The 27,905-nt window shown below is 44.0% G+C and overlaps 1 protein-coding gene across 4 annotated transcripts in view; it reads right to left on the bottom strand.

Moving 5' to 3' along the window:
- Positions 1 to 1,458: 1,458 nt before the first annotated feature.
- The window catches only part of Glis3 (GLIS family zinc finger 3), a 419,182-nt gene continuing 392,735 nt past the window's right edge, over positions 1,459 to 27,905 (bottom strand). For all 4 annotated transcript variants that reach the window (XM_021152026.3, XM_085833847.1, XM_085833848.1 and 1 more), the window contains 3 exons: positions 24,875 to 25,050; positions 5,226 to 5,408; positions 1,459 to 4,461 (listed from right to left, as the gene is read on the bottom strand). In XM_021152026.3, the coding sequence (XP_021007685.1) occupies positions 4,325 to 4,461; positions 5,226 to 5,408; positions 24,875 to 25,050 (496 nt within the window). In that variant the 3' untranslated portion in view covers positions 1,459 to 4,324. The remainder of the gene's footprint in view (positions 4,462 to 5,225; positions 5,409 to 24,874; positions 25,051 to 27,905) is intronic.

Here is a 27,905-nt window from a genome sequence, read left to right as displayed (position 1 = left end):
AAAATGGAGCTGAAAACCCACCGCTCCCACCACCAGCACGCTGAAAGCCCTGCACCTGGGGCAGCAAGCTCGAGGCATTGCTGAGGCATGATGTAGTACTCCACTAAAAAAAAAAAAAAAAGAGCACAAATAACCCCCTGCCCCCAGCCCTCAAACACATTTATCCAGTTTGTGAAGTGGATTAATAGAATAACCAATAAAACATGTATAAAAGCTTTAATTAAATGTGATGAAATAAAACTTCATGTTTTATTTATGGACACTCCCAACATGTAAAGGATTCAGGGAGACATTCATTTTTACTGCCATTTCGTCCTCATATCTATAATTAAATCCAGGCTTCAGTTCTGGCCCAAAGCGATGCGGCATTTTAAAGCTGGCCTTGGACACCCCTTCCCCCCCCCCCCCCGCATCTGCTTTTAATTATAATCACCATCCCCAATACAGAGGAGGCTGGTGACAGAAGAGAACAGAACAATGAGACAAACAAACAAACAACACCGGTTACCATTGTGTTTTAAGCCGACGCGCTGAAGGAGCGCTTCAGGCGGGAGGGGCAGCCTCGATTTCCAGTTTTATTTTGTGCCAAGTATACAATCCCTTCATTTTACTTTTGACATTAAAAAAAAAAAAAGGACTTCATGAAACAAGACAAAATAACTTATGATTATATGAAACATAACTGTGACAAATCGTAAAACTATACATATTAATAGAAAAAAGTGTACCTAATTCCTTAAAAGATTTACGACAATAAGCACCACATGTGCTCCTACCGTCAAACTGGCCCCATATCCAGTATGATATACGCAGCTCATTTCTCTACATGAGTGGATAGAACAATGTACAAGGGCCTATGTGATTCATGGAAAACAGATTCCCCCCCCCCCCAAAGTGCTTTATGTCAGCAACATTACCGAGGACGCTTCTCTGTCTGTACAAAATAAATCTCTTCATTTGAACACGCGCCATTTTCTCCAATGTGTTTGGTTTTCTCTGTCTCTGTTATTTTATCCACGGCAATAACAACATTGATCCAAACAAGTCAAATCAAATCAAACACCAAGTAATACAACTGAGCACTGTCAATACTTCCAGGCCAATAGGGGATGGGAAGGGGGTACGAGCTCTGGGACAGGGAGACAGGTTAGCCCTGTTCTAAGCTCGCATTACTGAGCTAGTACATTTGGCAGATGGTCACTTGAGGACACTGAATGTAAGCAACACTCTTGTCAGGAGACTTTCTGCTGAGGTCTACCAAATACCTTGTTTTCCACTTAAGAATCACCTGGGTCACGTGGTGGAGACCCGTGTAAGGGACCATATCTCACAGGCCCAGGGAATATTTAAATGGCATTTGTGTGCCGATCAGAGAGTAAATTACAAGTGACGCTTTGAAGTAGTTCCTTTAGGGAGTTATGACAATGGATGAAGGCTATGACTCTAGTCATAATGACCTTTTTATTTTTATGGACTAAAATAATTGTCTTTGGGTTGTGTATGTTTTCAGGAGCACTAGTCTTTATTGTTTTGTTTTTGTTTTGAAAGCGGAATGACAATTTCCGTTTGGATGTTTATGAAAATGGCTACCCATCAGGGCTAAAAGGGTCTAGGAATGGAAGGGAATAATTATGTTTTCAAGCTCTGCTTTCATTGTTTCAAAATACAGTTGGAACTGTGAAGGCCAAAGCAAGCCAAGAACACATTCATACTGAGGAGAAAGTCTGGAACCTACCACTCTGAAGGAGCCAGTATGTGTCATGACTCTAGGCCCTGTCCCCAGACCAGTGGCTATCGGGAATATTCCAGACGGCCTTTGAGGGGCTACATGGGACCTAGCTCTGCTCATGCCTTCTGATAGCAAGAACGTCTCTCTGGGGTAGGTCTGAACTAGTAAGAAGGCCCTGATGACACAGGTTCTCCATGGATCCCTCCTACTTAGGTGACCCAGAAAAGCAGTGTCACATGGAAGGCCACCATGAGTGCAAAGCCTGGCTCCCAGGCCTCATGCCTCCACTACAGGGAGAGATGTCATGCATGGTCTGTGCTTCCATTCCTTGCTATGACTTCTCTTTCCTTAACAAATCCATAAGACAGAGTAGAAAAGATTCGTTGTAAGACCACGGTGCCTCTCATCTGTTCCTTCCTCATCATCCAAATGAAATGTGCTTGCGGCGCTGTGTAAAAGCTTTAGGACTTAAGAATGGATAGATGCTTCTTTTGAGAGTAGGGTCTCTCTTCTTTTTAGAGGGTGACAGAGGTCAAATGAGGGTTGCAATCACATAAACCAGTGTTGGAGTATATGTGTTCATGCTTTGACCAAGTGTGACAACACAGGAGCTCTGGAAGGGTGGTAGTTTCTAGCAGCTTGAGAGCTTACCTGCTGAGGAAGACTGACAGGGTTCCTTCCTTAAATCTCAGAATAACAAAGAGAATTTGAAGTCTTGTGACTTACTTAGAAGCTTGCAAGATAGTTTTCCCCCCAAGAATATGGCCTCTTGGCAACACTAGACCAACCAATGTGCTGTTAAAGAGGGAGAGAGAGAGAGAGAGAGAGAGAGAGAGAGAGAGAGAGAGAGAGAGAGAGAGAGAGAGAGAGAGAAAGAGAACCCACACTTGGTTCTTCATCTTCCCATCCAGTATGCAGTGCCATCTTGGAAGGAAGCAAGACACTTGGGGAACTCTTCTGATGGGGCCAGGCTCACAGGCCTGCCTATGAGGATACAGTCTCAGGACCCACATCTGACATTGAGCTGTTTAACTGCCTCATTGAAAGAGATACTGAGCCCAGTTTCATGAAGAATTCTGCTTTAGTTCTATTTAAAACAACCTTTTTAAAGAGAAAAAAATTCTACAATGTGAGTGGACCAGAATGTTGGAACTGACCACGTTATTTGGAGTCTTGGCCTATTTGTGTATCCTTTCCCTTAGGACACGGGGCCTTTTAAAGTGTTTTTCTAAAAATGTCACTAGAAAATGATGTCTATGTAGGCTCATCACAGTTTTAGGCTCTGTGAAAAATTCTAGGCCTTCAAAGCAGAGTTCCATAACACTGCCTTCTTAGAACCTTCCCGAGAGTTGATAAAATGTGGCAGGTCGTCAGTGTATCTGACCACAATCAGGAAAAAGGGAGAGAGTGTGTATGAACATGGAGCAGAACAGTACAGAAGATGGCAGATGACAGGATCACCTCAGGGAACTGAGCAGAACCACAGAGGGACTGGACAAGAGGTGCCCCGAGTTTGGCTTTCTGAACAAACCCACACATGTGACTCAATGTGAACCCTGTTTTGTCCCAGGCAGAGCAATGGAGCAAAGGCCATGCATGAACCCTTCAAATGGAAAGGTTTCCAAGATGGAACCACTGAGCCATCATACATGAGAGGTATTTTTCTTGGGGCTTTGCTATTTAGCCCTGGCTGGACTGGAACTCACTGTGTAGACCAGGGTAGCTTCAAACTCAGAGTATATTCTGAGTGCTGGGATTATAGGTATATACCCCTATACGCAGCATATGAGGATTCTTGCAATAATCCTGGACGCAGGTGTGAGTGTGTGTGAGTGTGTGTGTGTGTGTGTGTGTGAACTCTTCTGTTTCCCTCAGATAACCTTTACTAAACTGCAAAACTACTAAACTCTTGCTACAGCTGTGGTAAGATACACGTACCCGGGACTGATTAAAAATGCTAATGACTTCTATCAAAAGAATAAACCTTTAAATATTTTTCCTTTAAAAGTAGATGTAAATAGCAAGTCTTTAAAGTTCAAAACCAAGGAAGGTTACTGAATATAAAACCTTATTTTGCCATTGGAGAAGCAACTGAAGAGTAACTAGTTAGCATGGGCTATGTAAGACAAATGGTAAAGCCAGAGTTGGAGAGAGTCCAAGGCATAACGTGCTCTGCACATGGATTTCCCCCACCGTTCACGGCTGTGCATCACTGTGCCACACGAAAGAGCATGGGCACACTTTGCCTCTGGTAGCTCGGCTGTCTTCTCTGAGTCTTTAGCAAGGGTCATCCCGTTCTTGTGCATATTCATTGGTGTCTTTTGAGAGCTGACAGCCTGGAAGTAACAGGCATCCTTAAAGTGAGACTCTAAATTCCCTTTGAAAAGAAATTCCTGCTGGTCACCTGGCCCAGCAAATTGAGAAGATGGAAGAGGTGCAAAATTTTCTGAAAGCCAGGTCTGACTATCCAGTCCTAGCGACCCTACTGGCTCCATGGATTTGGTTGACGTTCTTCACACGGCTTGTGAGAGCATGAAAATAAGAGGCGACGAGTTACTCAAAGGTCCCAAATGTGCAGGAGAACCCCGGGAGCTTTCAGCCTTCGGTATACACAGAGGAGAGCTGGCTAGGACAGCGATCCACAGCGCTGAGCTGCAAGAACGTGGGGTCTTCAGGGCCACTGCGAAGAGATTCCCCAAAGAGGCTTGAGGAAGCTGAAGGCAAATCGTACACTGGAAGAGAAAGAACACAGGCAGTCAGTCCCAGCACCCTGCAGCCTCAGACATTGGCCAGGGCATCCGTGCCACTTACAGGATGCTGGTGGGAGCGAAGGAGGAAGGAACTGTGGCTTAGACCTTCTAGGTGTGTCCTTGGACAACAGAATGGGAGGAGAGGCTAGCTTGCATGGAGTGGGCTAAAGGATGTGCCGTAACACAAAATATGCCCTTCACAGAAGTAAAAGTGTTTTAGGGAGGGATGAAGGTGGTCCGAGAAAGGGGACAATGGCAGAGACATGGGAGAGAATGGGATTCCCAGACCTTAAAGGAAGGAAAGAATATCCCTGAAGAAGGAAGCAGAGAAGGCAAAGGAGGGACAGGTGGGATCAGAGAGCGAGTTTATGCCAGGGAAAGGATAAATATGTAGGGAAGAAATGTGTAGAGCGTGGAGAACTTGACTAGGAAGGCATGTGCCTCAGTGCTGTGCCAAGGAAGGGAGCTTGAGGGCTGATGAGACTGCACACCATTACCATAGTGTAGCAAGACCATGGCCCAACTCACCACCTGGGTTAGCAATGCCCAAGGGTAGAATGAGAAGGCACACTGGGAGACTTACTGGGAGGAACTGTCACAGCCCAGGGCAGGAATGCTGCCCCCTGTGAGCAAGGTAAAGATGAGAAGCATCTTAGGGGCAGTTCAAGAGAATTCCATACTGCCCCCACCAGACACAGGAAAAGCAGCTGGTGTCTCATCTCGTTGGCTATGTCACAGACACCCACCTGTGATGCCTGAGTGTGTTGAGAAGGCTCTGTGGAAAACATCAAAACCGGCTTGACCCATGGACGTGGGGACCAGGCAGTCCTCAAAGGAAGGCACCATACTGCAGGAGCCGCTGGGTGGCACAGTTCTTTGGGAATCAGGATAATGCGGGGGGCAGAATGTCTGCAGCTGGCCATAAAATCCTGAAAATATAAACACGGTAATGAGCTATTTGAGGGCAGAAACCATTCCTACCCAGGGAGAAAGCCACGGAGTCTGACAATTTGTCAAAATGTCTTTGCATCTTAGAGTACATGAGAAGTCTTCTATCTAGGTGTATGTTCGGATGAGCTGTGTTCAAGGCTTGCTGGCTTCTGACCATTTTTGGAAGAAATGCTCTCATCTTAGCCCCTCCCATTAGGATGCACACGCATCTTTCTTTTTCTTGCATTTCAGTCCATCCTCCTGTTTGACAAAGCCCCACAGAATGCCCTCAGTCATCCCCACCATAAATACAGACAAACAAAACTCAACATAGACCCATCTATCCATAGTTCTGACCCGTCCCAATCTCCTCGTGGTTTTCAATAGGTTCATAGTCAGCCACATCTGGACTACTGGAACCTATGTCACTATTACTGTTGCTGCTCCTTGCAGAAAAAGGGGAAACTGGAAGAGAGTAAATGATAGGATAAAGACATGAGGAGAGACGTCTCAGCCCTTGAAAGTCCCACCAACCTGGTGATAGTCGTGCTTCATCTCTCCCCTTCACGGCTGCTCTTACTTAGTCAATGGTGTTTTCCTGCATTCCCCCGTGCTCCTCCCATTCCCCCGTGCTCCTCCATGTGATAACCTCTGTATCCTCCCTGACTCCTTACCTCTCCCCTTTCTCCCTTTGCTGCATGACAGTGTGGACCAATGGATTATTTCCTGAGCGTGTGATATGCTTTTAAAAGTGTAATAATGCAATCTCCTCTCCACACTCCACTGACGGGGGCCCTGAGGCGCTGCTGCCTTCTGAAGCTGCTCAGCCTTGTGTGTCTCCTCAGCTGTGAAGTGGGAATGGCACTGTCTGCATGGGGCTCCTGCACTGACCGAGTCACTGGATAAGGAAGCTCGTTAGTGATGTTTTAAAGTGCTACAGAAATGTCAGTCATTATGTCATATTATGATTCTGTTTTTAATGAGGATGAGGAGGATACTGGTAGAGGAAACACCTTACGGTTCCTTCTAGAGACACTAGCTGATAGAGAACGTAGAGCCAGTTCACACGACTTTGGAAGCCTGGTGTCTTCCACCATTAGAGGCGTCTTTTCTTAAGACTAGAAAGCTTCTATCGAGACTCTCTCACAGGGAAAAGGTGTGCTCTCTGGTTCTTCTTAGCCCACTTCAAACCATGGGACTTGGGTAATGGGCCCTGATACTGCTTGATTCAGTCTTCTCTGCTCATCTGGAGCCTTAAGCTAGCCAAAGCTTGGTTTGCCTTGGCCAGCTCTATAGCTGCTGCAAATATTACGTAAAATGTGCTCAATTGCTGCCCTAGGAGCTTATGATATAAGACAGAGACAAAATGCAGATTTACACTCAGGGAACACTCACACTAAAGTATGACCCTTTGTTAATGTACATTATATATAGAATCCAAAGAAAACATCCATGTGAGACTCAGGGGAAGGGAATCCATCATCCCAGCTTAGACTAAGACTATGTCTATGGAAATCCCACATCTAAGCAGAGAGGAACACAGGCAGTGACTTCTGTTTTTGACTCCCAGTGGCTTTTGCATGCTTTTAAACAGGATAGGCAGAGACCCGAACAGATTATTCTAAAACAACTGACTGAAGTGAAGGAAGTCAACCTTTAAGCTAACCAAGAAACAGACATTAAAATAACAGTAACATTTCATATTCTATGTATTCTACTGGCAAAGTCTTCTCCTTGGGACTGAAGAAGGCGGCGGCACTCTGCATACTCCTGTAGACACTGGGAAAAGTAGGTTCCATATTCCAGACCCTCAGGCAAGCCCCTGACTATCTCCAACTAGAAGTAAGTACACCCATGGCTTTAATCTCTTGGCCCAAGAAGTAATCCTGAAAGACTTTGCTGAAGTACAAGTTCTGTCAAGACAGTCATTACAACATGAACAATGACAACATCAGAGGCCAAATGGCCAAGCATCAGAGAGTGGCAGAGCACAGGACACTGTTCTACTGTGATAGCAGAACTGAGCAGTCCTTGAAGACAGTGCGCACCAGGCATTCTAGAAAGACCACCCAATGCTCTTTCTGAAAAGGCAAGAAACAAATGTGAATATGTTATGAAAGATTTGCTTGTGAAAGTCTAAGCATAGGCTAGAGATAGAAAAATACTATCTTTGGTTGTCTTTTTTGTTCTATTTATGCCCAGATGTGAACAGTGGTAAAAACTGCCCGGGTTCAAATCCTCATAGAAATAGATACAAACTGCATAGTCTTGGTCTATGTGTCCTAACATGTAAAATAGTGTTAATGGTGGTGACAACATCACACTGAGTTATTATAGAAGTTACAGGAGTTAACATTTATATAGCATATAATTATGTTCTCTATACTTTAATAATATAATTGTATATGTATTTGCAAAACAGATAAAATTATAAGTGAAATCACATTGCCATGAAAATATAGTTCTCAAACAGAAAATAAATTTGGTTATGGAAAGTTAAATTTCCAAAAAGGCAAGGTGTCCTTAACAAACAAATATAAGAATGAATGTAGCCATAGGCAGTAAATGCTAGCATGGAATTAAGACTGAATTATTGCAATTTTAAAAGCATATCACAAGCTGAAGAAATGGAACATTATGGGTTCGTTGTTCCCGTGTACCATGGCTTTTCTGTTCCCCTCAGTAGGACTCAGAACAAGTCGAAGAGGTCTGAAAGAACCAGAAATTGGATCTGTCGGTTTGGGTCATCCCTTTGACAGATCTTGACTCTGGGTCCCTCTAGACAAGCACATGAAAAAGCGCCACGGGTGCATCAAGAAGAAATAATTACCACGGTCTATTGGAATGTAATGTCTCCTTACTGAGCACAACAGACATTTGCTCTCTATAGCCCTATGCTAGCTCTGTTCAAATTTGTCACCCATAAATCCCCTTGTATTACTCCTTAGTGTAACATTACCCTTCCAGGAAGAGAAGACATTTGTCACCGGGCTCCCATGGCTCTCCAAAGAGGAACATCAATCACTCAGGTGCAACGACAGAGACACTCACTGGCCTTTACGAAAACTAATTCACTCTTTTCCCTCTCTCCCTTCCTGCTTCTGAGAGGAAGCAGAAATGTCATGTGCTTCAATCTGTATTCTGGTATAGTGATGTGGGTAAGTTTAAAAGGCTTGTGATACAGCAAAATATCCCCAGTGATAATTCCACATAGGAGTCTAGGCTTTATCTCCCACTTGGGACCTAAGCAAGGAAGGAGCAAAGAAGACTAGGACTCCTGCCTGGGGACTTAAGAACCTATCAAAACCCAGAATGTCCCTACAAGCATGTTTAACGCATGTTTAACTACTCTAATAGTTAACCCAGGGAAGGAGGCGCCCCTTCATTAACGGTGCCTCACCCCCTTCAGGTAGCCAGAACAGAAACGTCAAATACACTGCTGTGGGTGGTTGTGGTCAGTCAACTCGAAGAGTTGTAATGAGTTCTCTTCCCAGGGCTACTTCCATAAAACTAACAAGATTAAAAAATATTTATTTCCATTAGGATCTCGCCACACATACAAACCTAGGGACAGCCTAACTCATTTTCTAATGAATGCTTCCTGTATTCCAGTGGATGGGTTTCAAACAGCAAATTCGGAAAGACTCCAACTTCTCAGAACCAAAGCAAAATGAGGCAAGATGTTAACACATTTTGTGAGTATAACACCTAGAAGTGATGGCAAGGTCAGCCAATCAGTCAGTCAGTCAGTCAGTCAGTCAGTCAGTTGTGCTAATCAAGTGCCAGGTCAGGTATTGCTGGAGAGACCAAAGAAACAGAAGATAGTAGCTGTCCTTGTGGACTGAAAACAGAGTTGGAGCAGAGACACAAACCAACATAAACTGACAAGAACCGCTATCTAACATAGGTACTTACAGACACCACCCCTCCTTTTTACAAGTTACTTCACTTCCATGAATGGGAAGGGCAGATGTAGAAGTCATCTTTTACCTACACTGAAACTTCTAAAAGGTCAAGGAGGTTCCTCCCTTATCCTAGTCTCAATTTTGGCAAGTTTATTTTTTCTTTTTAATTATAGAAAGATTTGGGGCTGTAGTGGCTATTCCTGGTTGTCAACTTGACTATATTTGGAATGAACTACAATCCAGATTGGAAGGCTCACCAGTGACCCTTATCTGGAGGCTTGGAGATAGAAGTTTAAGATTAAATCTCCAAATTCAAGGTCATTTGGGATTAAAGGTGTGGTGGAACACACCTTTAATGTGGGCTACACCTTCTGCTGGAGACAATATAAGGACATTGGAAGAAGGGAGTCTCGCTCTTGCTCCTTCGCCTGCTTGCTGTGTGAGACTGAGTAACTGTTAGATCCTTGGACTTTCATTCACAGCTACTACTGAACCATTCTTGGGAATTGGACTTCATCAATAAATTCCTTTATTATATAAAGACTATCCATAAGTTCTGTGACTCTAGAGAACCATAACTAATACAGGGGCTAATTGTAACAACAATGTAGGCTGGTTTAAACAATGAATGTAAGAATTATCTTTATTTACATAGTCAACAAGTGGCCAGATATATGCCTTCACAACGTTGAATTATACACACACACATTTACTGTCCTATTTTATTGCCTGTCAATTTCTTCATTCATCACCACAATCTGTTCCTTAAAGTCTTTTTCCAAACTTTGTCCAATGAGGTAAGGCATTTCTGGGGCAGTGCTACCCAACAGGACCTTCCATGGGGATGGTAGTGTTGGTCTGCACTGTCCAACATAGTAGTTACATGTGGCTATCAAGCATTCAAATTGTAGGAGGCCAACTTCTACTGAGTTTTAATTAATTCACACTTAAACAGTCACACATGGTTCTCAGTACTATACAAGGCGGGGCAACTCTAGATCAATCCAGAGTCCCAGCTTAACCAGGCATGTTTCAGCAGTGTTCCCAATTAAATTCTTAGAAAGAAAGAAAGAAAGAAAGAAAGAAAGAAAGAAAGAAAGAAAGAAAGAAAGAAAGAAAGGAAGGAAAAGAAAGAAAGAAAGGAAAAGAAAGAAAGAAAGGAAAAGAAAGAAAGAAAGAAAGAAAGAAAGAAAGAAAGAAAGAAAGAAAGAAAGAAAATAAGAGAAAAGAAAGCAACACAGAGTCATCTAAGGGTTGAAATAAAAACCAGATAAATTAGTCTCTTGGCCTTTGAGATAGTAAGCATATTAGACTGTTACATCTAGTTGTTTTTTATGTATTTCTCATGTCAGCCTGTGGGAAGGAACGAAAGCATAAATACATATGTAAACAACAGTCACTCTGCTCCCTTCATTCAGGAAGTGAAGTACTGCAATAGGCTAAACTGCCAGGGTGCTCACCCTCCTTTCCATTCTGGAAAGCCACAGCAGCAGAGGGTAATCTGTGTGACGTCATTTGTGTGCAGTATACTCTGGACTCACCACACCATGCACACAGGAATGGGACCACCACAGGTAGGTGGTCCAGTCTTTGAACCACATGATGGCGAAGCGGCTACAGAGAAGGCTCCAGCTAGCTATGCGCATGGGGTGGTTAAAGAGTCACACAGGCAGAGTACACCTGGCAAAGGTACCAAGTCATGTCATACATACACTGTATTTGTTTGTGCACAGGTTGGCTAAGCAAAGTTCCTGTGCTCCCTCATCATGATGCTAGGAACAGCCAGGAATAGTGCTGGCTGCTTCAGACAACCGTTCTCATTTACAAACCTCAACTTTATAACAGAAATAAAAGGGTGAATGAGACATCGCTCTCTTCTCTGTTCTGTACCCAAAAGGAAGAAAGAAAAGCTAAACATCATGTTCTGACATGAACCCTCTGTCTGATCTTACCCAGGTCTAAGCAGGAGGCTCTTCCCAGCTCTCCTGAGGTTCAGTCCCAGTGAAGACAGACCCTCCTGCCGACAATGCTGAGCAGCCCATGCCTGGATGGAAGACTCAGCAATGCCATGCCGTGATGAAGCCCTGGGTTTTCGGTATTTATTTATATTGATTGATTGATCGATTGATTGTGACTATAATTTTGTGGACTACTTTAGGAAGCGCAGAATTTTTGTCCTTGGTTCTATGATCCTTGCAGATGTAAGATGGAGATGAGCCCAAATGATAGGCTGTGGGAGGAGTCCTTTCAGAGTCCCAGAGACAGGTGTACACAGAGGAAATATACACCTCAATTCTCGTTGGCACTTGGGATTTGTTTGTCCATCACTCCAAGGGCTCTTTGTAGATTGGCCTGGAGATCTGACCTTCTGACCTTGAGAAGTATTCAAATGTCTCCCTCCTACCAGCCAGGTCTTAGGGAAGAAAAGGGATTTACCTGAGAAACACCTTTATGTTCCACAAAATCTTGCTGTTGATCTAAAGCTGCCTCGAGAAACAGTCTCAACAAATGATAAATGCATGCGTCTCTATTAGCAGCTCTCCTTCACGTACTTTTCTCCAAACAAAACCAAACAAAACCACGTTCCGTGAGAACAGGGGCCTCATCCAATGTGTCACTGTTCACAGAACTCTTCTATGGCAAGTGCTGTACAGCAGTCAGACATTTGTGTGATGCGACATCTGTGTTCCTTTAACTGTGGGGCAATGGATGGAGCTGTACTTTGGTTTCTCCTAAAATCATTGCACTAACAGATACTTGGCAGTCCTCACCTCTGCACACGAGGGAGAATCATCTTTGTGGTTACTTAACTACTGTGCAGTCTTCAATTTCACTCACCATTGGACTACAGAGTCGGGCAGAACAGGGGAAGGCTTGCTGTACCCAGAGATGCTGAGCACACAAGAGACAAAAACGGCCGCGGAAAGAAAAGAAGGCCTGGCCCGCCCCTCTATGCACTCTGGAGATGAGGAGCACCCTTCAGTTAAGGGGGTCCTCCCTGGTGGGTCCTTCTCAAGGTACTGCTCAAGCTCACTAACAGGAGATTGGGAATCTCCACATGAATACATGGTAAAAACATGTTCTAGCTACTTTTCTATTTCTGCGATAAACAGCATAAGCAAAAAGCAGTATGGAGAGGAAAGGGATTATTTTATTTTCTCGAAGGTTCATCACTTAGGAAGGCAGGGCTGGAACTCAGGGCAGGGGCTGGAGTGGAGAGCACACAGGACCACTGCTTCCTTGCTTGCTCACTCTGATTTGCTTGGCTACTTTCCTTTATATAATTAAGGCCATTGACCCAGGGATAGCACCACTGACAATAGACTGGGGACTCCTCCATCAGTTAGCAATCAATGAAGAAAATGCACCACTGGCCATTAGGATGCAGCGAATCTCTCAGTTGGGTGTCCTCTTTCCGGGTGTGTCAAGTTTGTGTAAGGTTGACAATAACTAGTGCAGGTCATCTCTGAACAAATAAGTGTTGATGGAAAACAAGAGAAAGGGATGAGAGGACAAGACAGACAGACAGGCAGACAGGCAGACAGGCAGACAGGCAGGCAGACTGAGGGTGTCCACATTATGGCTATGATTCTCTTAGGAAGCGAGACCTTCCTTCTTTGAATACCTTTACATTGCAGAGGCCAACGAGAAAGGGGGTTATTAATAGGCAAGCAGCCTGTAAAACACCATCAGTTTATAGTTTGAAGGCAATGCATTATTATACTGATTCCATGCCCTCCAGTTTTGCTCAGAAAGTAGCCTGGGGGGAACTAAACATTCACCCTTTGTTCAATGCCTTAATGTCAAGACACCCTAAAGACCCCTTCACACATCACCACTTGGTGCTTCTTCTCTGGATCTAGCTAGCTGAGACACATGGCATGGCAGCAGAGGATGGCCTAAGACTTTTTAACTGGTATCTGGTTCATTTGCTACCATGTGAATAAAATGGGAAACTCTTCCAACTATACTAGTATTTCTAAATAGCCAGACATTTGGAATTATTTATTAGTCTAGCCTTACCTTAATGCAAATCAGCAACGGAACTGAAATAGGCATTATGTAACTGTCTCCTAAGGCGAGGGCTCCCTCAATGGCCGTTCCTACTTACAGAAATGTCAAAAGAGTAGTTTGCTTAGTGCTATACCATCCACTTGAACAACTGCTCTAAAGAAGCCAAGGGTCTAGTGTTTGCTGGTTCAGAGCCAAGCACCGACCTAGGGGTTTTACATAGACATACTGACCACAGTGTTTCAGACAAGTTGTACTGTCCCCAGCTTACTGAAAAAGAAATAGCCACATTAGAGTAGTTCATGACAACCTTCAGAGTCACCAAGTTTCAGAACCAAGATTCTAATCTTGGCCTAGTTGCTGATGTAGTTCATGGAAAATGCTGGTGCCTGAGCACAGACCACATCTGCCCATGGTTGTCTGGTTTCTTCTCCTAAGGCCCATAAGCACTGTAGACTCAGTGGTACACAGACCTTCAGCAGTACAAGAGAAGGGTGGCAAAGAATGAAGGGTTAATTAATTTGTTTCTCTCTTTCCACAAAGGCCATTCTGGCTTTCTATAGCACTTAGGCCATGCTGTATGCATGGAACCTCTCGGGACAGAAAGGGAAGAGGATGGAAACTGTGGGGCGCAGATGATGAACCCTTCTGCCTTGAATGGGGGCAGAGGAGTATGGTTAGGAGACCCATGGAGAATGAGGCCGGAGCTTCTCCAAGTGGATGCCAGAAGCACTAATTCCATCTAGGCATAACTCACATGCTCCTGGGCTCTAAGGAAGACCCAGGGAAGCAGGGCTGCTGGATAAAGGGCCGGAACCCAGTGCTTAACGAGAGGTATCTTACACATCATCTGGAAAGCTCTAACACCAGCGTGAACTGATTTTTCCAAAACATCTAAGATCACAATGATCTCAATGGCCTGAATTCCATCTGAAATGGGAAAAGAGAGTTCTTCAGGGGGCATCTTCTCTCCTTGAGCCACAGCGTGTTTACTGCTTGACTTTGTGGCTGAAAGTGACCTTGAATTACATGGCCAGTAGGCATCAGTCAGAGGATTTACTTGGCTCCTTCCTCTAGTCAGTTTTGGCCATGATGAAAGTATGGGACCTTATTAGAACAAGGCAGAGTCATCTTCCTATTGCTACAATAATCCCGTGACTTAGATTTCTATTGTCGAGCTGCAAACACAGCCCTGAATTACACCTGCTTTGCTAACTAGATGACTTCTTATTTCTTTGATTCCCAATCTGTGGTTATAAAATCTCCAGAACTCCTATCCCAGGGTAAGGTGGAATCTTGGCTCAGGGTAATGAGCATGGAAAACTGTCTCTGGGTCTGCAGTGAGTGAGTGACCGTCCTTCTGAAACCTCACAAGTGTCCTTGAATCCCAGGATACTTCTCATCTTCTTCCACTGGCCACCAGAGAATTTGACTTTGTATACTCTCAAAACCCAAGGACACTGACTGCCAGTGAGCATGACCCAACTTGACATCTGCCATCCCTGCTCCACCTTTTGCTCTGAGCCAACATCTTCCCACTGCCACTTTGGGGAGTCAACTCTGATGAGCGCATCCACTTGACAGAGACCTTCCTCTCTTACTTAATCCCATCCCACTGCACATCACACAATATGCATCTGGAAGTGTGTAATGCCCTACAGGGATCAAAAATGTTACATCATTCTTTGGGCAGGAAATTTTCTCCCACTATTGAGCTCAATTCTCTCTAAATTGTCAAGGAACACAATTATTAATTAATATAGTAATATAATATAGTATGATACAATATAATAATATACAACAGATACAAACTCAAAAACATAGACTTTTGTGCTTTCCCCCCTTCCAATATTACAGGTCTAGTAGTCAGAATAGGACCTGCTACATAACAGGAAATGACTATGTGAATAAGACCATGGCAGTAGCCATTGGGGAAAATATTGATGGTGAGAAGGAACTGAGGTGGGGGATTATCAGCAATCTTGCACATGGTGGTATGGAAATTTGAGGAAATACTGGGACTTCCCTTTCTATCAGGGACTTTTTCTTAAGTAGGGGAAAATGAACTGTGATAAAACATACTTTGGTCTGCTTGATACCTGTTGTGATCAAACACTCTGACAAAATCAACTTGGGAGGCAAGTTATGCTTCCAGGTCACAGTTTATCACTGAGGGGAGTCAAAGAAAGAGCCTGAAGGCAGGTCCTGTTTGCTGGTTCCCACAATACTCCAGCCCTGGGGAAACCAACTCACAGTCAAGGAAGTACAGCAGAAACCATGGCGCTTGTTTCTCCCTGGCTCACTTGCAGACTTATATACAGCTAGCGATCATAGATAGCCCAAGATTACCTGCCTAGGAGTTGTGCCACCCAGTGTGGGCTTGGCTCTCCTACAGTAATCAACAATTGAGATGATACCCCACAGACATGCCCACAGGAAAAATCTCATCTGGACAATCCTTTAACTGAGACTCCCTGACTCCCTCCTTGGGTGACTGTCAGCTATGTCAAGTTGACATTTAAAGCTAACTGAGATAGGCTCTATACAGCAAACCCGGATGGGTCTGCTGTTCTGAATCACTGTTTGACCCTGATGCCAGACAGACCATTAAACCTGAAGACAGACAGAGAAGTGGTTAGGAGAACTACGGGTTAACAGTATACATGATTATAATGAAGAACAGTTTCTATGTGGTTAACGGCAACCTGGCAATGATGTCTGTAAGAATAAGATTTAAGCACACATGTTAATATAAATGTAGGTATTCCTATACATGTTTGCTGAGAAACTGCTGTGTCAGGCCTGATCTACAGGTGCAAAGGACCTTGGGTAATTATGGGACCGATTCAGAACTCCTGAGTCATGTTGCCATGATGAAGAGACACGTGAGAACTTGCTTTGGGATGTGTGATATGAGGTTGGGTTTGGTGAAGAAATGTAGAAAGGGAGGGGCTGGTGGTTACACTCAAATGAGCTAGAAGACATGGCTCAATGTTTCCACATCGCCAGAATTGTGACTTCTGAGGTATAGTTCCTGAAGGCCTTGCAAAAGAATGAAATAGAGGGTTTAGTCAGAACAATTTGGTTAGATTAGAGAAGAAGAATTCCTGCAATCCAACAGACCTACCAATTGTAAGAAAACCAACAAGATCTTCTACAGCAACTAGGATGGTTTTGTAATGCAGTGCTGAGCAGAAACGAGCCAAACTGGGGGTGGGGGAGGGGCTGGCCACGGCATGTACAGGACGAAAGCGCTTGCTCCTCGATTTTATCGACACAGTGACCTCACCACCAGTAACTCAGATTCCCGGTTTGTGTGTTCTCATTTGTTAACTTTAAGGGGTCTCTAGCCATAGCTCTCCACATATTTGTTCTAAACTACGAATTGTTTATCACACATACAAAAGAAAATTCCAGCTAAAATCCACGTAGTGCAGATTGCCACGCACGCGTCCATCCTTGCGGAATTCAGCAGAACCCCTAGAATAGAGTGATGAGGAAAAATAGTTCTTCTTTTTCAAAATTCTATTCACAAGAGACTGTATTTCATGAGTTTCAAGTGTAAGAAAGGATATTTCCTTCTGAAAACCTGTTATTAACTTCCCCCAGATAATGAAAAACCACTTTATCTAGAACATTTACCACGGGCACTTTAAAATTTTGCGATGGGTACATCATAATAGCCAATGGAATGGAAAAAATTTTCTAGACATTTCCTTCTCTTCAATAAACTTTTGAGATTCTTGAAAGTCAATTTCCAATTAAAACACACACACACACACACACACACACACACACACACACAACCAAAATGCTTCCCGGCAAATGGTACAGCTTGACTGATGGGCAGATGAGCAGGCAGGCAGCTGAAACGGCACAGGCGCCCAAGTCGCCGTTTCTGTCATCGATTCCCTATTATTAAATCTTCCCTTAGTGATCAGCAGTGACATGAAAAGGTGTTCAGTCATGCTGCTGAGCAAAGGAAAAATTAAAGCAGGTTGCCTGGCTTAGCTGTCCAGATCGACAACCATGAAAATAACATCTCTTGGAGAGCAACAGGACTGCCACATCTGCTGGTTAAGATGCCAACCTGGGAGAGTCTTAAGAAGCCAACCGTGGAAACACCCATCTACCTCCAGAGTGTATACACCACAGCCCAGAACGTTTTCTCCAGCAACATTTCCTGAGAAAGTCTGTAAGGAGATTGTGTACTGCTGTAAACACTCAGGCATGTCTGTACATAAGTTAAAGGAGCATGACAGGAAAGCAGGGGTAAAAGGCCTATGAACAGAACGACTTGGCATACAGAATGTGTTGGATGGTCACTGAAGGTTGGTTGTTGAAACCCAAGTTTGCAGAGGCTATCTCCTCCAATCCGAGAGGCCTTCTCCTCCTCTTCTCTCCCTATTCATTTGTATGTATTAAAAAATATTTGTTAAGCATTTACCCTACAAAAAGAACCATGGGAAGATATGCTATCTGCCTTGTATAAACTTGAAATTTAGTGACTTAGTCATGTTAGTATTCTTACTGACCAAACACAGTATGTTAATCTAGTAGATTTAATCCATGTGGCCAGGTGTGTGCTCATACATACTTCTGTGTGCCAGAGCTCCAAGTATTCGTGTCACAGACGGAGGGTCCTCCCTGTTTGGTTTTATAATCTACCCGTCAGGAAGCATTTCTGACTCAGGATGACCACCTGAAATCCCTCACCCCCAGCCCCAAATCTGTGGTGTTGAAACACTGCCTGAGCCCCCACATACACACCTACATTTAACTTTTTGTTTTTGTAGAGTTAGCACACTGTCAGGATTTATCAGGTACTACTTAAGTAAAACTGTGCTTGGGGTAACTGTGTAGTAATTAAGTGTATAAGAGTAATTAAGGTCTTCTGTAACTCTAATTATCAATCCTTAGTACTCTACAGGCCTTAAGAGTACCAGAGCCGATACTGAAAAAAGACTCCTGATTATGGTTGCTGGTGACATCAGAATGAGTTTCTCAGTGAAGTTGATGACATTTGATTTTCAATCATTCATGGGTGTCTTCCTGGCATTTAAGAGTTATGACATGCTCACACTCAACTTAAGCAATACAATTTCTAGACTATTCTTTTGCAACCTCACATATGTAGCTGTGACTTTCCCATGGAGGGGGAGTATGTTTCCTTGTCTTTTGAAAACTGCCTTAAAAGTTAACCTTTAAGGATTTAACATTCTAAATCCCTAGCAATGAGATCGGTCATGGCAATAACTCAAAGAACTCTTTCCTGGAAAGGGCCACTGTGCACTGTGGTCAGTAATCAGCCAATGAAGAAGAGCGGCACGGCGCTCCTACCTGCCACAGCATTCTCATTTACACAAGAGTGTGATTTCCAGAGCTGGAAAGATATGTTGGTTAGAAGAGTCCATTCACAATGTGTTTTGTTCTCTGAGGCCTGTCTGTAGCTGGAGTTCCTTTGTTCCCCTTGCACTCAATCTGAACTGGGTTGACAAGCTTACAGCTTCATACTGAGATAGGAAAATGCCACCGTTGTCTGGACACTGTCTGGCTACCTTCTTTGGGGGGCCCACAGACAGGGCATATTTTAAATTATGAAAAACACAGCTCATAAACCCCAGGGGCTGTGACCAAAAGCGAAGGCCCCTACTTCCCACCGCTACTGCGTTGGCATCAAATGGCCTCATGGTGTTTTCCTAATGAAACCAAATAACTGGACCATGGATGATGGGACACTGGCAACTGGAAACTCCAAAGGAGCAAAAGATAAGAGCGAGCAGTGGATGCCTGAGAGGCCCCCAAGAGGTTGGAGGAGATGGGTAAGAATCTGGGGCGAGCCCTTCAAATAGTGACTGGTTTCTTTCCAAGAGGCAGAATAAATGTATCTATGTGCCAGCTATGCAGAACTGTCCATTTTATAGATTAAAAAAGCATTGGGGGGAATGTGAGGCAGATTCCCACTGTGTATGTGTGTGTATGTCTGTGTGTGCGTGTGTGTGTGTGTGTGTGTGTGTATCTGTTTGTGTGTCTGTGTGTGTATGTGTGCATGTGTGTTTCTGTGTGTGTGTGTCCAATAAACTCAGCTTGGGCTACATTTGTTTTCTGTCTTCTTCTCTTCCTGAAGCTAGCATAAGATGTGTAGAAATAGACATTCTTGAGGAGACCAGGATAATGGGGGAGTAACAAAGTAGAAGATGGTACAAGAGGACCTCTTGGCTCAACTGAGCTGTCCCTTTACCCAGCATGCTCTTGCCTAGGCCATCTTGTCATATAAAAACGGTGAACTTGGGCCCAGAGCTGTTGCTACTACACCACTATAAATAAACTCTGGAGGCTCATACTCTGTACAAACGCTTATGTGAAACAGCTCGGTCTTCATGAAACCAGTTCTGACCAGCACACTCAAATCCAAGAATCAGTGGTAACACACCATACAAAAGGAAGTTGTGTGGTCAGTTCAGTATGACTGTCGGTTTCTGAGTGGTTATCAAAAATCCACAAAAATGGGCAAGAGTGCATACCTATATTTGCCAATAAAAGTATGAGGATCCAAATATGGATTTCTGGTATCTACATTTAAAGAAAAACAGAGGTGCTGCTGTGCACATCTGTAACCACATGTGTTGTGGGGTACAGAAGCAGCTGGATCCCAGAAATGATCAGCTGGCTAGCTTTGCCTATTGTGAGCGCTGGGTCTTGTGAGATTCCCTGTCTTAAAAGGTAATGTGAAAGGCAGTCCTCTAGCTTCTATATGTACATGTACCTACAAACACATGTGCACATAGCCTCAGGAAACACACCCACATATATACATGCATATACCACACAGATACAGGCACAGGTGTATACACACACACACACACACACACACACACACACACACACACACAGGGAAACCACAAGGGAGTAGGACACACAGGCTGTGTCTGGTGTGTGAGAGGGAGAGTCAGAAGCTGAGGCTTGTGCAAGCCTAGGTATGCACTGTCTTGAGCAGGAACCCCCGGGGTTGCGCTCACTTCTAATTTTCTTAAGAAAGCACAGAGGACTTCTGCCTGCTGCAGTATCTACTCTCATGTCTCTCTGTTTCTCCTTTGCTTTTCCATCCTTCTCTCTCTGGAATGACTGTGAACATGAACAAGACACACACAGACACACAGACACACAGACACACAAACACACTTCTACATGAGTTCTCTATCATGCCTCCAATTTCCCAGTTGCATTTGAGAAATGAGAACCCACTTCCAATGACTAGTTTGAGGGACCGAAACAGTGCCATCTTGTCCTGACAGCGAGGAGCTTAGGCTCTGTAGCCACCCTCTGCACAGGGTGACTGCGCTGAGTGGGACACATTGTTCTTTTCTGAGCCCACCTTGTTGGCCTGAACCTTCTTCCCTACGTTCCCTAACCTGTGCAGCCAGCAGGATGCCAGCTCCCAGTGTCTCTCTTCTCTGCATGCTCTACCCTGACATTTATGTTCTTTCTTGTGCCCTCCTCAGGAGGGAATACATTCCCCTATATCTGTCCTGTGAACTATTCATCTTCAAACTCCTTTTCAGGTATGATCTCTATAAATCCTTTGATAATATCTTCCCTATAATGCATCTCGTTCCCTTTCCCCTTTTCAACCACTGCAGTGTGGCAGCCATTAAATGACATTCTCGTTGCCTAGTACTTAAGAGAGTGACCAACAAACACCCGATGAACTGGACTTGGCCTCTCCGTGATGCATCCAGAAGCAGGAAGACTGTGAAAATGCTCTTCTAGGAATTCCCATGGCATTTGAACAAGGAGCCGTGAATAGGGCATTTAAAAAGAAATTATCCATTAGCACCATAACAAAATGTACAAATATCAACTCTCAGGCAACTAATCCAGGCAAAATTCTGAAGCTTGCCTGGGCAAGAGAATTCGCCTAAAAAGAGAAAAGAACAGGCTTACAAGATTGGGAAGACTGTCCTTATGTTGACATCTAAAAGAAAAGCTCAAATGTCCAGAGAAGTTGCCTTAGAGATTTCTCCCAAACAGAGACTGGAAAATTCTATCAACAGTCAAAACATTAAGAAGAAAGGACACCGTATCCTCTTTATGAATAAAGTCAATCTGAATGGACCGAGTGGATACTCAATCAATAAAACCCTGGTGAGGAAACATGAAAAGATGCCGATGTTAATCCTTACAAGGTGCATCCTTTATCTCTAACAAAAGCACAAGTTCAGTACATAATGTCTAAGTTCAGTACCAATTAGCGGATGACTGACAAGATTCAGAGGACCTCCTTTTGCTTCTTCATTATCAAGACCAAAGCACCCCTGAATTCTGACCTTCGAATTTTCACATAAGACAATCACACTAAGGAGTTCCACTGCCTCCCCTAAGGAGAGCTATAAACTCCTGCTTCTTTGTGTGCCTTTGACCTGGAACGACCCTGATTATGAATTCAGTTTGGAAATGTGGCCCTCTCGCTAAGCCCATGTAGCTTGCCAAGGCAGTGATGCCCAGACATTTCATATTCTTCCATGTCTTGGGTCCCATCTGTATAGACGCAGGAATGACATCTCTCCCTGACCTCTATTCCTGCTGCAGGTCCGACAGAGGAAGTGGGCTCATGATGCTCTTTAAAGCCATGACCAAAAAGGCCCAAAGACTCACAGTGGCCACTGGGTTAAAAACTCTTGACACAGTTTGTCACTTGTAAAAATGGTGGTTTAACAGAGGACAAAGCTTGTGTCAGTGAGATACCATGTAACTACATCCAGTAAATGGGAGACATAAGACGGGATAGCTTCAGATCATAAATGCACCCGGGTAAGAAGGGTCACTCTCCCCTTAAAAACAGCATATACATTTTGTCCTTAGCTAAGGACTGGTTGGTACTAAAGACTTTTAAGGATACTTCTTTCTCTCGGAAACCTGCTCAGAGAAGGAATAGGCTTCATCGAGTCCCTCACCCTCCACAGGAGGCTGAAACATGGCCAGTTTCTTTGAAATCTCAGTGCAGTAGCTACTTGGCCGTCTTCCTGGGGAAAGTTATAGTTTCTTAGTTTCTCTATCTCCTGACCCTACTTTACGGCTGACATTATCTGTCTCTCACTGGCTACACAAGTTTTTAACAATTAAGAAAGTAAAAGTTTTTTTTTTTTTTTTAAGCCCACCATCTTCAAGCTGAAAACATACTCATTATTTATCTTTCAAAGGAGAAATGTAGAGAGAGGGTATTTTGACAAAGTAACATGGAGAATGCTCTCTGAGTCCTCTTGGTTTATTATTTATTTGCTGGATAAGAAGGTGCCAATTACTTTCCAGTAAATACGTATTTAGTGCCTACTTTGCATCAAGTACTGTGCTAAGCCTGGGGCTACAAACATGATCCTCAGGGAAACGAGAAGGAAGCAAGGACGTAAGGCCCACGCCTGCGCCTGTGCCTGGTGCTCTTCTTAGCCTCTTGTTATAGTGATGAAAGGCCAGAGATTCCACGACGGAGCTGTGAACCCAGGTATAAAACCCTGCACATGCACGCAGAGCTCAGAGTCCACAGGATTCCCATACACACTGGCCTCCTTCACAACCCTCTTGTAAAATTCTGTTACAGAACAGGGCTCAGGGAGGCAAATGTAGCCCAATTAAAAACACTCAGCATTTTAGCTACACTTCTTTCTGGTTAGTTTGTTACACATAGGTCAAGTTGTAATGTTTTAAAGAATTTTAAAAAATTTTTCATAGCTGTAAGCAAAGCAGGATATACTACATTTGACTGGACGTATGACATGGCCGACTGTGAAGTGCTCTGTTAGTCTATAAGGTACCAGAAGGAGATTGGTACCACTACGGGATGTCACGGACTGAGAAATATGCCCAGGTTTCAGCCACATTAAAAGTCAGACATTAAAACAGTGTTTCACGGAGGTGACCTACTCTTGACTACCCTGACTTCTACAGAGCCATGGCCATGCTGCCAAACCTCCCTCCCAGAGGGGTGCTGGTCGCTTCCCAGAACACAGCCTTGGGCCTGCCCTTATCAGAGAGACTGCCCAGGAAGAGAAGTCTGTTTTCTGTTTTTATAGACCTCACCCTGTGCACCTGTAACAGGCACTTAAAAAACCATTTCCTGATGTAATAGATGAGTGAGAGGATGTTTGTAAGAGGAAGGTAGAAATTACCACTGAACTGAAAAGTCTAAAGCTTTGTTGGGAAACAGTAGACAAACGGGATGGGGGAGATGGAAGGAGCTTTGACCCAGAGCCAGTGACCCCGACTTTTCTTTCTTTTTCTTTTCTTTTTTTTTGGGGGGGGGTGGTTCGAGACAGGGTTTCTCTGTATAGCTCTGGCTGTCCTGGAACTCACTTTGTAGACCAGGCTGGCCTGGAACTCAGAAATCCACCTGCCTCTGCCTCCCGAGTGCTGGGATTAAAGGCATGCGCCACCACACCCGGCTCAACCCTGACTTTTCAATGTCTTTCCTTGCTACAGATGAGCACTATCATTTCCTTGCCCCCTTCCTGCTGCTTTGAACCTCTTGATCAAGTTTAATACAATACTGTTGGAGAATACTATCTAGAGACTGTTTTCTCACTCAGAATGAACACTGTCTTGGGACACCATCCATTAATTCCAAGTGATAACCTATATAAATATATGGTGCCAGTGAGGGGAGGGACATGACGCACTTCTGGAATCATCTGGAGTCTCAACGTACAGCATCGTTTCTATAACAGAGAATTCTGACAACAGGAGACAAAAACATTTGGCGATTGGAGTCTTTATGGCTTGGCATTTCAGTTTTCTGTGGAAGTCCACTAGGGTTTGTGCTTGAACTGGCAAAAGGAGTTTGATTAGTGAAAAGAGACAGAGGCAGACTCAGTCCTCAAGTATGGTCCTTGCTGAACCCAAGCCTGGCCCAGAACGTAAGCCACTGTGATCGCTCTTTTCCTCACGTTCTTTTCTTTCTGTATGAATATGCATAGTCATTACGAGACATGAAGAAATGTGTCGAGTTCCCTAAAAGATATGATGACGGGTCAGACAACTCTGGCCTCAGAAGTACAAGACTGTACTAGTAAAGATGGTATGTTTTACTCAAATGAGCTACAAGATGGAGAGAATGAAAGAAAGTTCTCGCAAAGAAATAAAACCAAAATGGGATATACAGATGGGACACATGAAGTTTGGGGGAGACCAGGGAGGTGTCACACAGGGGAACCAGGGAAGGCTTTGACTTGGCTCATGGGAAGGAGCCAGCCAACATGGACAGTGATGTTCCCGGGGCTTCCTTCTGCACAGTCTCCTGATCACTCAGGAGCAGGGTGCTATTGCTAGAGACGTCTCTTGAAGTGTCACACCACTGGGAACACCAATGATTTCCTTGGGCCGGCAACTATAGGTCAGGTCATCTGAGGAAAATGCTATAGCATTTCATGCTGTCTACATCGTAAGTTTGATTTAAAACAGAACATCTGAGACCCACATCTGGTCCTTAGGCCACCTGGCTAAAGGCAACAGCAAAACACTGCCTTTCTAAACTCCAAGGACCAGCAGCTCCTGCTTACCGTGGACGTGGATACCATTTGGCTGAAAAGAGGAGTTCGTTTCTGGCTGGTAGGGCTTCAGGAGTGAGCCTGGTGGCTGCTGGGAGTGGGGAGCCTGTGCTCTCTGGAGCAGTGATGGAGGAGCTGGAACTCTACCCGGGCTGATGTGGTGAGGAGATGGAGTCGGAGGTGCAAACCTGGGAAAACGATGACAACAGGCAGCATGACCAACTCCTCAAAGCCTTCTAAGTCCCCACTCTGGCCCTATACAACTATGACAATATGCTCTTTCAAAACCCTTCATAACCCTCCCCTCTCCCGTCCAACCACTGAGTGCTTCTCTGACACACGGGGGGGGGGGTAGGGGTGAGGGGGGGAGAAAAGACACCAACAAAGCAAACCTTAGTCACAGTTTGGTTTGTCAAGCTTCTTAAACTGCATTTCAAATCCTCTGGGTTTTATGAAATTCAAAGCACATCTTTTGCCAGGCCCTTTTCCTGCTAATTTTAAAACCCGTTCACATTTTAGGGGAAATTCGATTCATATGTTTCTGACTCATTTACACTTAGCTCATAAACATTTTGTTTTGTAAGGCACATCTGAGGTCCAAGAAGTGTTACGGGTCCTTATTATGACCCCCCTCTAACCAGAGTCTCCTTAAACAATACATTCTGTCTTGCCAAGAGTAAAATAACTTAAACCTCAAAGGTCAAATGTGCCTTGAAACACAGAACCTGAGAGGTCGGCTTGGGTTCTGTGCTGGGCAAAGAGCATTCCTGATGGCGTAGAGGGAATGCACTGTGGCATTTTTGTAGTAATGTGTAACAATCCCAAGATTGTTGGGTCTTTTGGTTTTGTTGAACACAACGCCTTGCATACACTAGGCAAGCACTCCACCATTGAGCGTTATCCCCAGCCGCAGCCTCAGAGTACTGGTTTTTGAAAGGAGATATACTGGTATTTAAACAAAGAGAAATCACCAAGGAACCCTGGACAACTGTATATTCATTTTCTTGTTGTGAGGGAAGACTGGCAGGTCCTGAGTCATGAGATTTAGAATGGGATTTACTGTCTAACAATGGCGAAGGACAGTAGACTTGAGAGAACAAACAGCCTTGCAGGTGGGGATGTCCACACAGAAAGAACAGGATGCTTAATTTGTTGGTTCAGCCTGGGACAGTGGTACCCACGGTAGAGAAAGAAGCGAGGGTCTTTCAATACCTTGAGAATAAGCAGCAAAATAATTCTGGATGAAAGCATACTAGCAGTGAAGTATGCAACCTCTCTGCAGTTCATCAACATGAACACATTTAGTTAGTTCCTGTTTATACCGTGCAGAAGGAAAGCTCCATTTTGAACTAGGTGATCAACGGTGGCATAACTTATTTATAGGGACAACTGACTCCACAAGGCTGGTCTCTTGTGCAAGGACACAGCTGAGAAAAGGGGAAGGTGCATTGGACACATTTACAAAGTTAATTCTAAAGGTCCTGAAGCAATGTAATCTCATAAAGAAGAGCTTCAATATTTATGTTACGGGAGTAAGAAAGGATGGGAGAAAATGCCATGTTCACTTTGCATTTCACTTGTGAAGTATAAGGAGCCGATCTAAGAAGGCTGCACGGGAACTAAGAGGAAGATGGGGACTCAAAGCCAAGAGGTCAGAGTATCTCAGCAAACCTGATGTGATTGGATGCTATCAACTGGTCACTTAGATTTTTTATTCTATGGAACTTCGGAGGGCAGAGCTGCGTGTCCCGTGCTGGTTAAATACGCACTTTTCTAAGCATGTCCTATGAACTGGGATTATCCTGAAAGGCCATGCTGAGTGGCCCAGAGAGAAAGCACAGCAAACAAATCCTGGCACTTCCCTGAGAACATCTAGTAAAACACATGAGCCAGGATTCCCCATATGGAGGCGATTTTCTGGGGAACATGTCCTTATTGTGTCTCCAAAGTAGCTCTGAGCTTGTAGGAGAGGAATGAGAAATTATGAAGTCATAGAGTTGGGAGAGATGGGAGTCCACACTGGCACCCAACCCTAGAAGGCTCTGTTCTTATAGTCCTCCAGGTTAGAGGGAGAAGGGATTTGAATGGCAAGGTGACCTACATCATTATCCCACAATCACACTGATATTTTAACTTTGGGAGACAAAGTAATTAAGACCCTCTGGCTCTCTTGTTTCACTTCAAGAAGACACAACGAGCTAGTAGGTCCTCTGGTCTTTCCTTTTGGTACTCCTGCTATCTTCTGTCAGTCTTTGACTGAAGGAACAAAATGATGGGGGGGGGGGCAGGGCAGGCAAGTTGGGACTATCTGGGCACCCCAGTACAATCTGAGGACATAACATACCCCAAACCACATGATACTACACCTGACTCACATGAGATGGATTAGTTAAGGAGTGGAAATGGTGACAGATGAAGAATACAAAGAGAGTCCAAGGTTCTTTCTTCAGAGTGAAGCTCTACTGCTTTTATCACTTGCACCAGTGTGGTCAACATTAATTAGATCACTAACTAGGAAATGGAGACTACACAGATCCAAGAGTATAACTTACTAAAATATTTTGTCATCTATAACATAAATTATATTACTCAAGATATAGATTCTGTATGTGCTCATTCCAAATTATTCTTACCTATTCATACAAGTATTTTCTTGGCTATTATATATTATTCAATACATTGATAACAGAGGGAAAAATATGGTAGGCATATACTAAGGTTTTAGTATTATCTCACCACCCAGAACAGTAAAATATTATGCCTTCCACTTAACTTACACGTGCTCTTTGCTAAGTCAGAGGTGGCCTCTGGGTCTTCACATGAATGAGATTACAGAGCATGGAGGTAACGCATTTGAAGACAAAGATCTCATCTCCCATAAAAATTTAAATACAAATTCTTCTAAGTGAAATAAACCTTCACAAAGTAGTCTCTGATTTAAAAGGAATCCCTACAGAAGTTTTAACTTCTGCATCTACAGAGAAAGTTCTGTGGATGAGAAGTGAGCACATTTATCAGATAACTGCCAGGAATATGGAAACAA

Source organism: Mus caroli, unplaced genomic scaffold (assembly GCF_978045245.1).
Source record: "Mus caroli unplaced genomic scaffold, Mus_caroli_1 scaffold_20, whole genome shotgun sequence".
Classification (NCBI taxonomy): Eukaryota; Metazoa; Chordata; class Mammalia; order Rodentia; family Muridae; genus Mus; species Mus caroli.
This window is presented reverse-complemented; position numbering and strand designations above follow the sequence as displayed.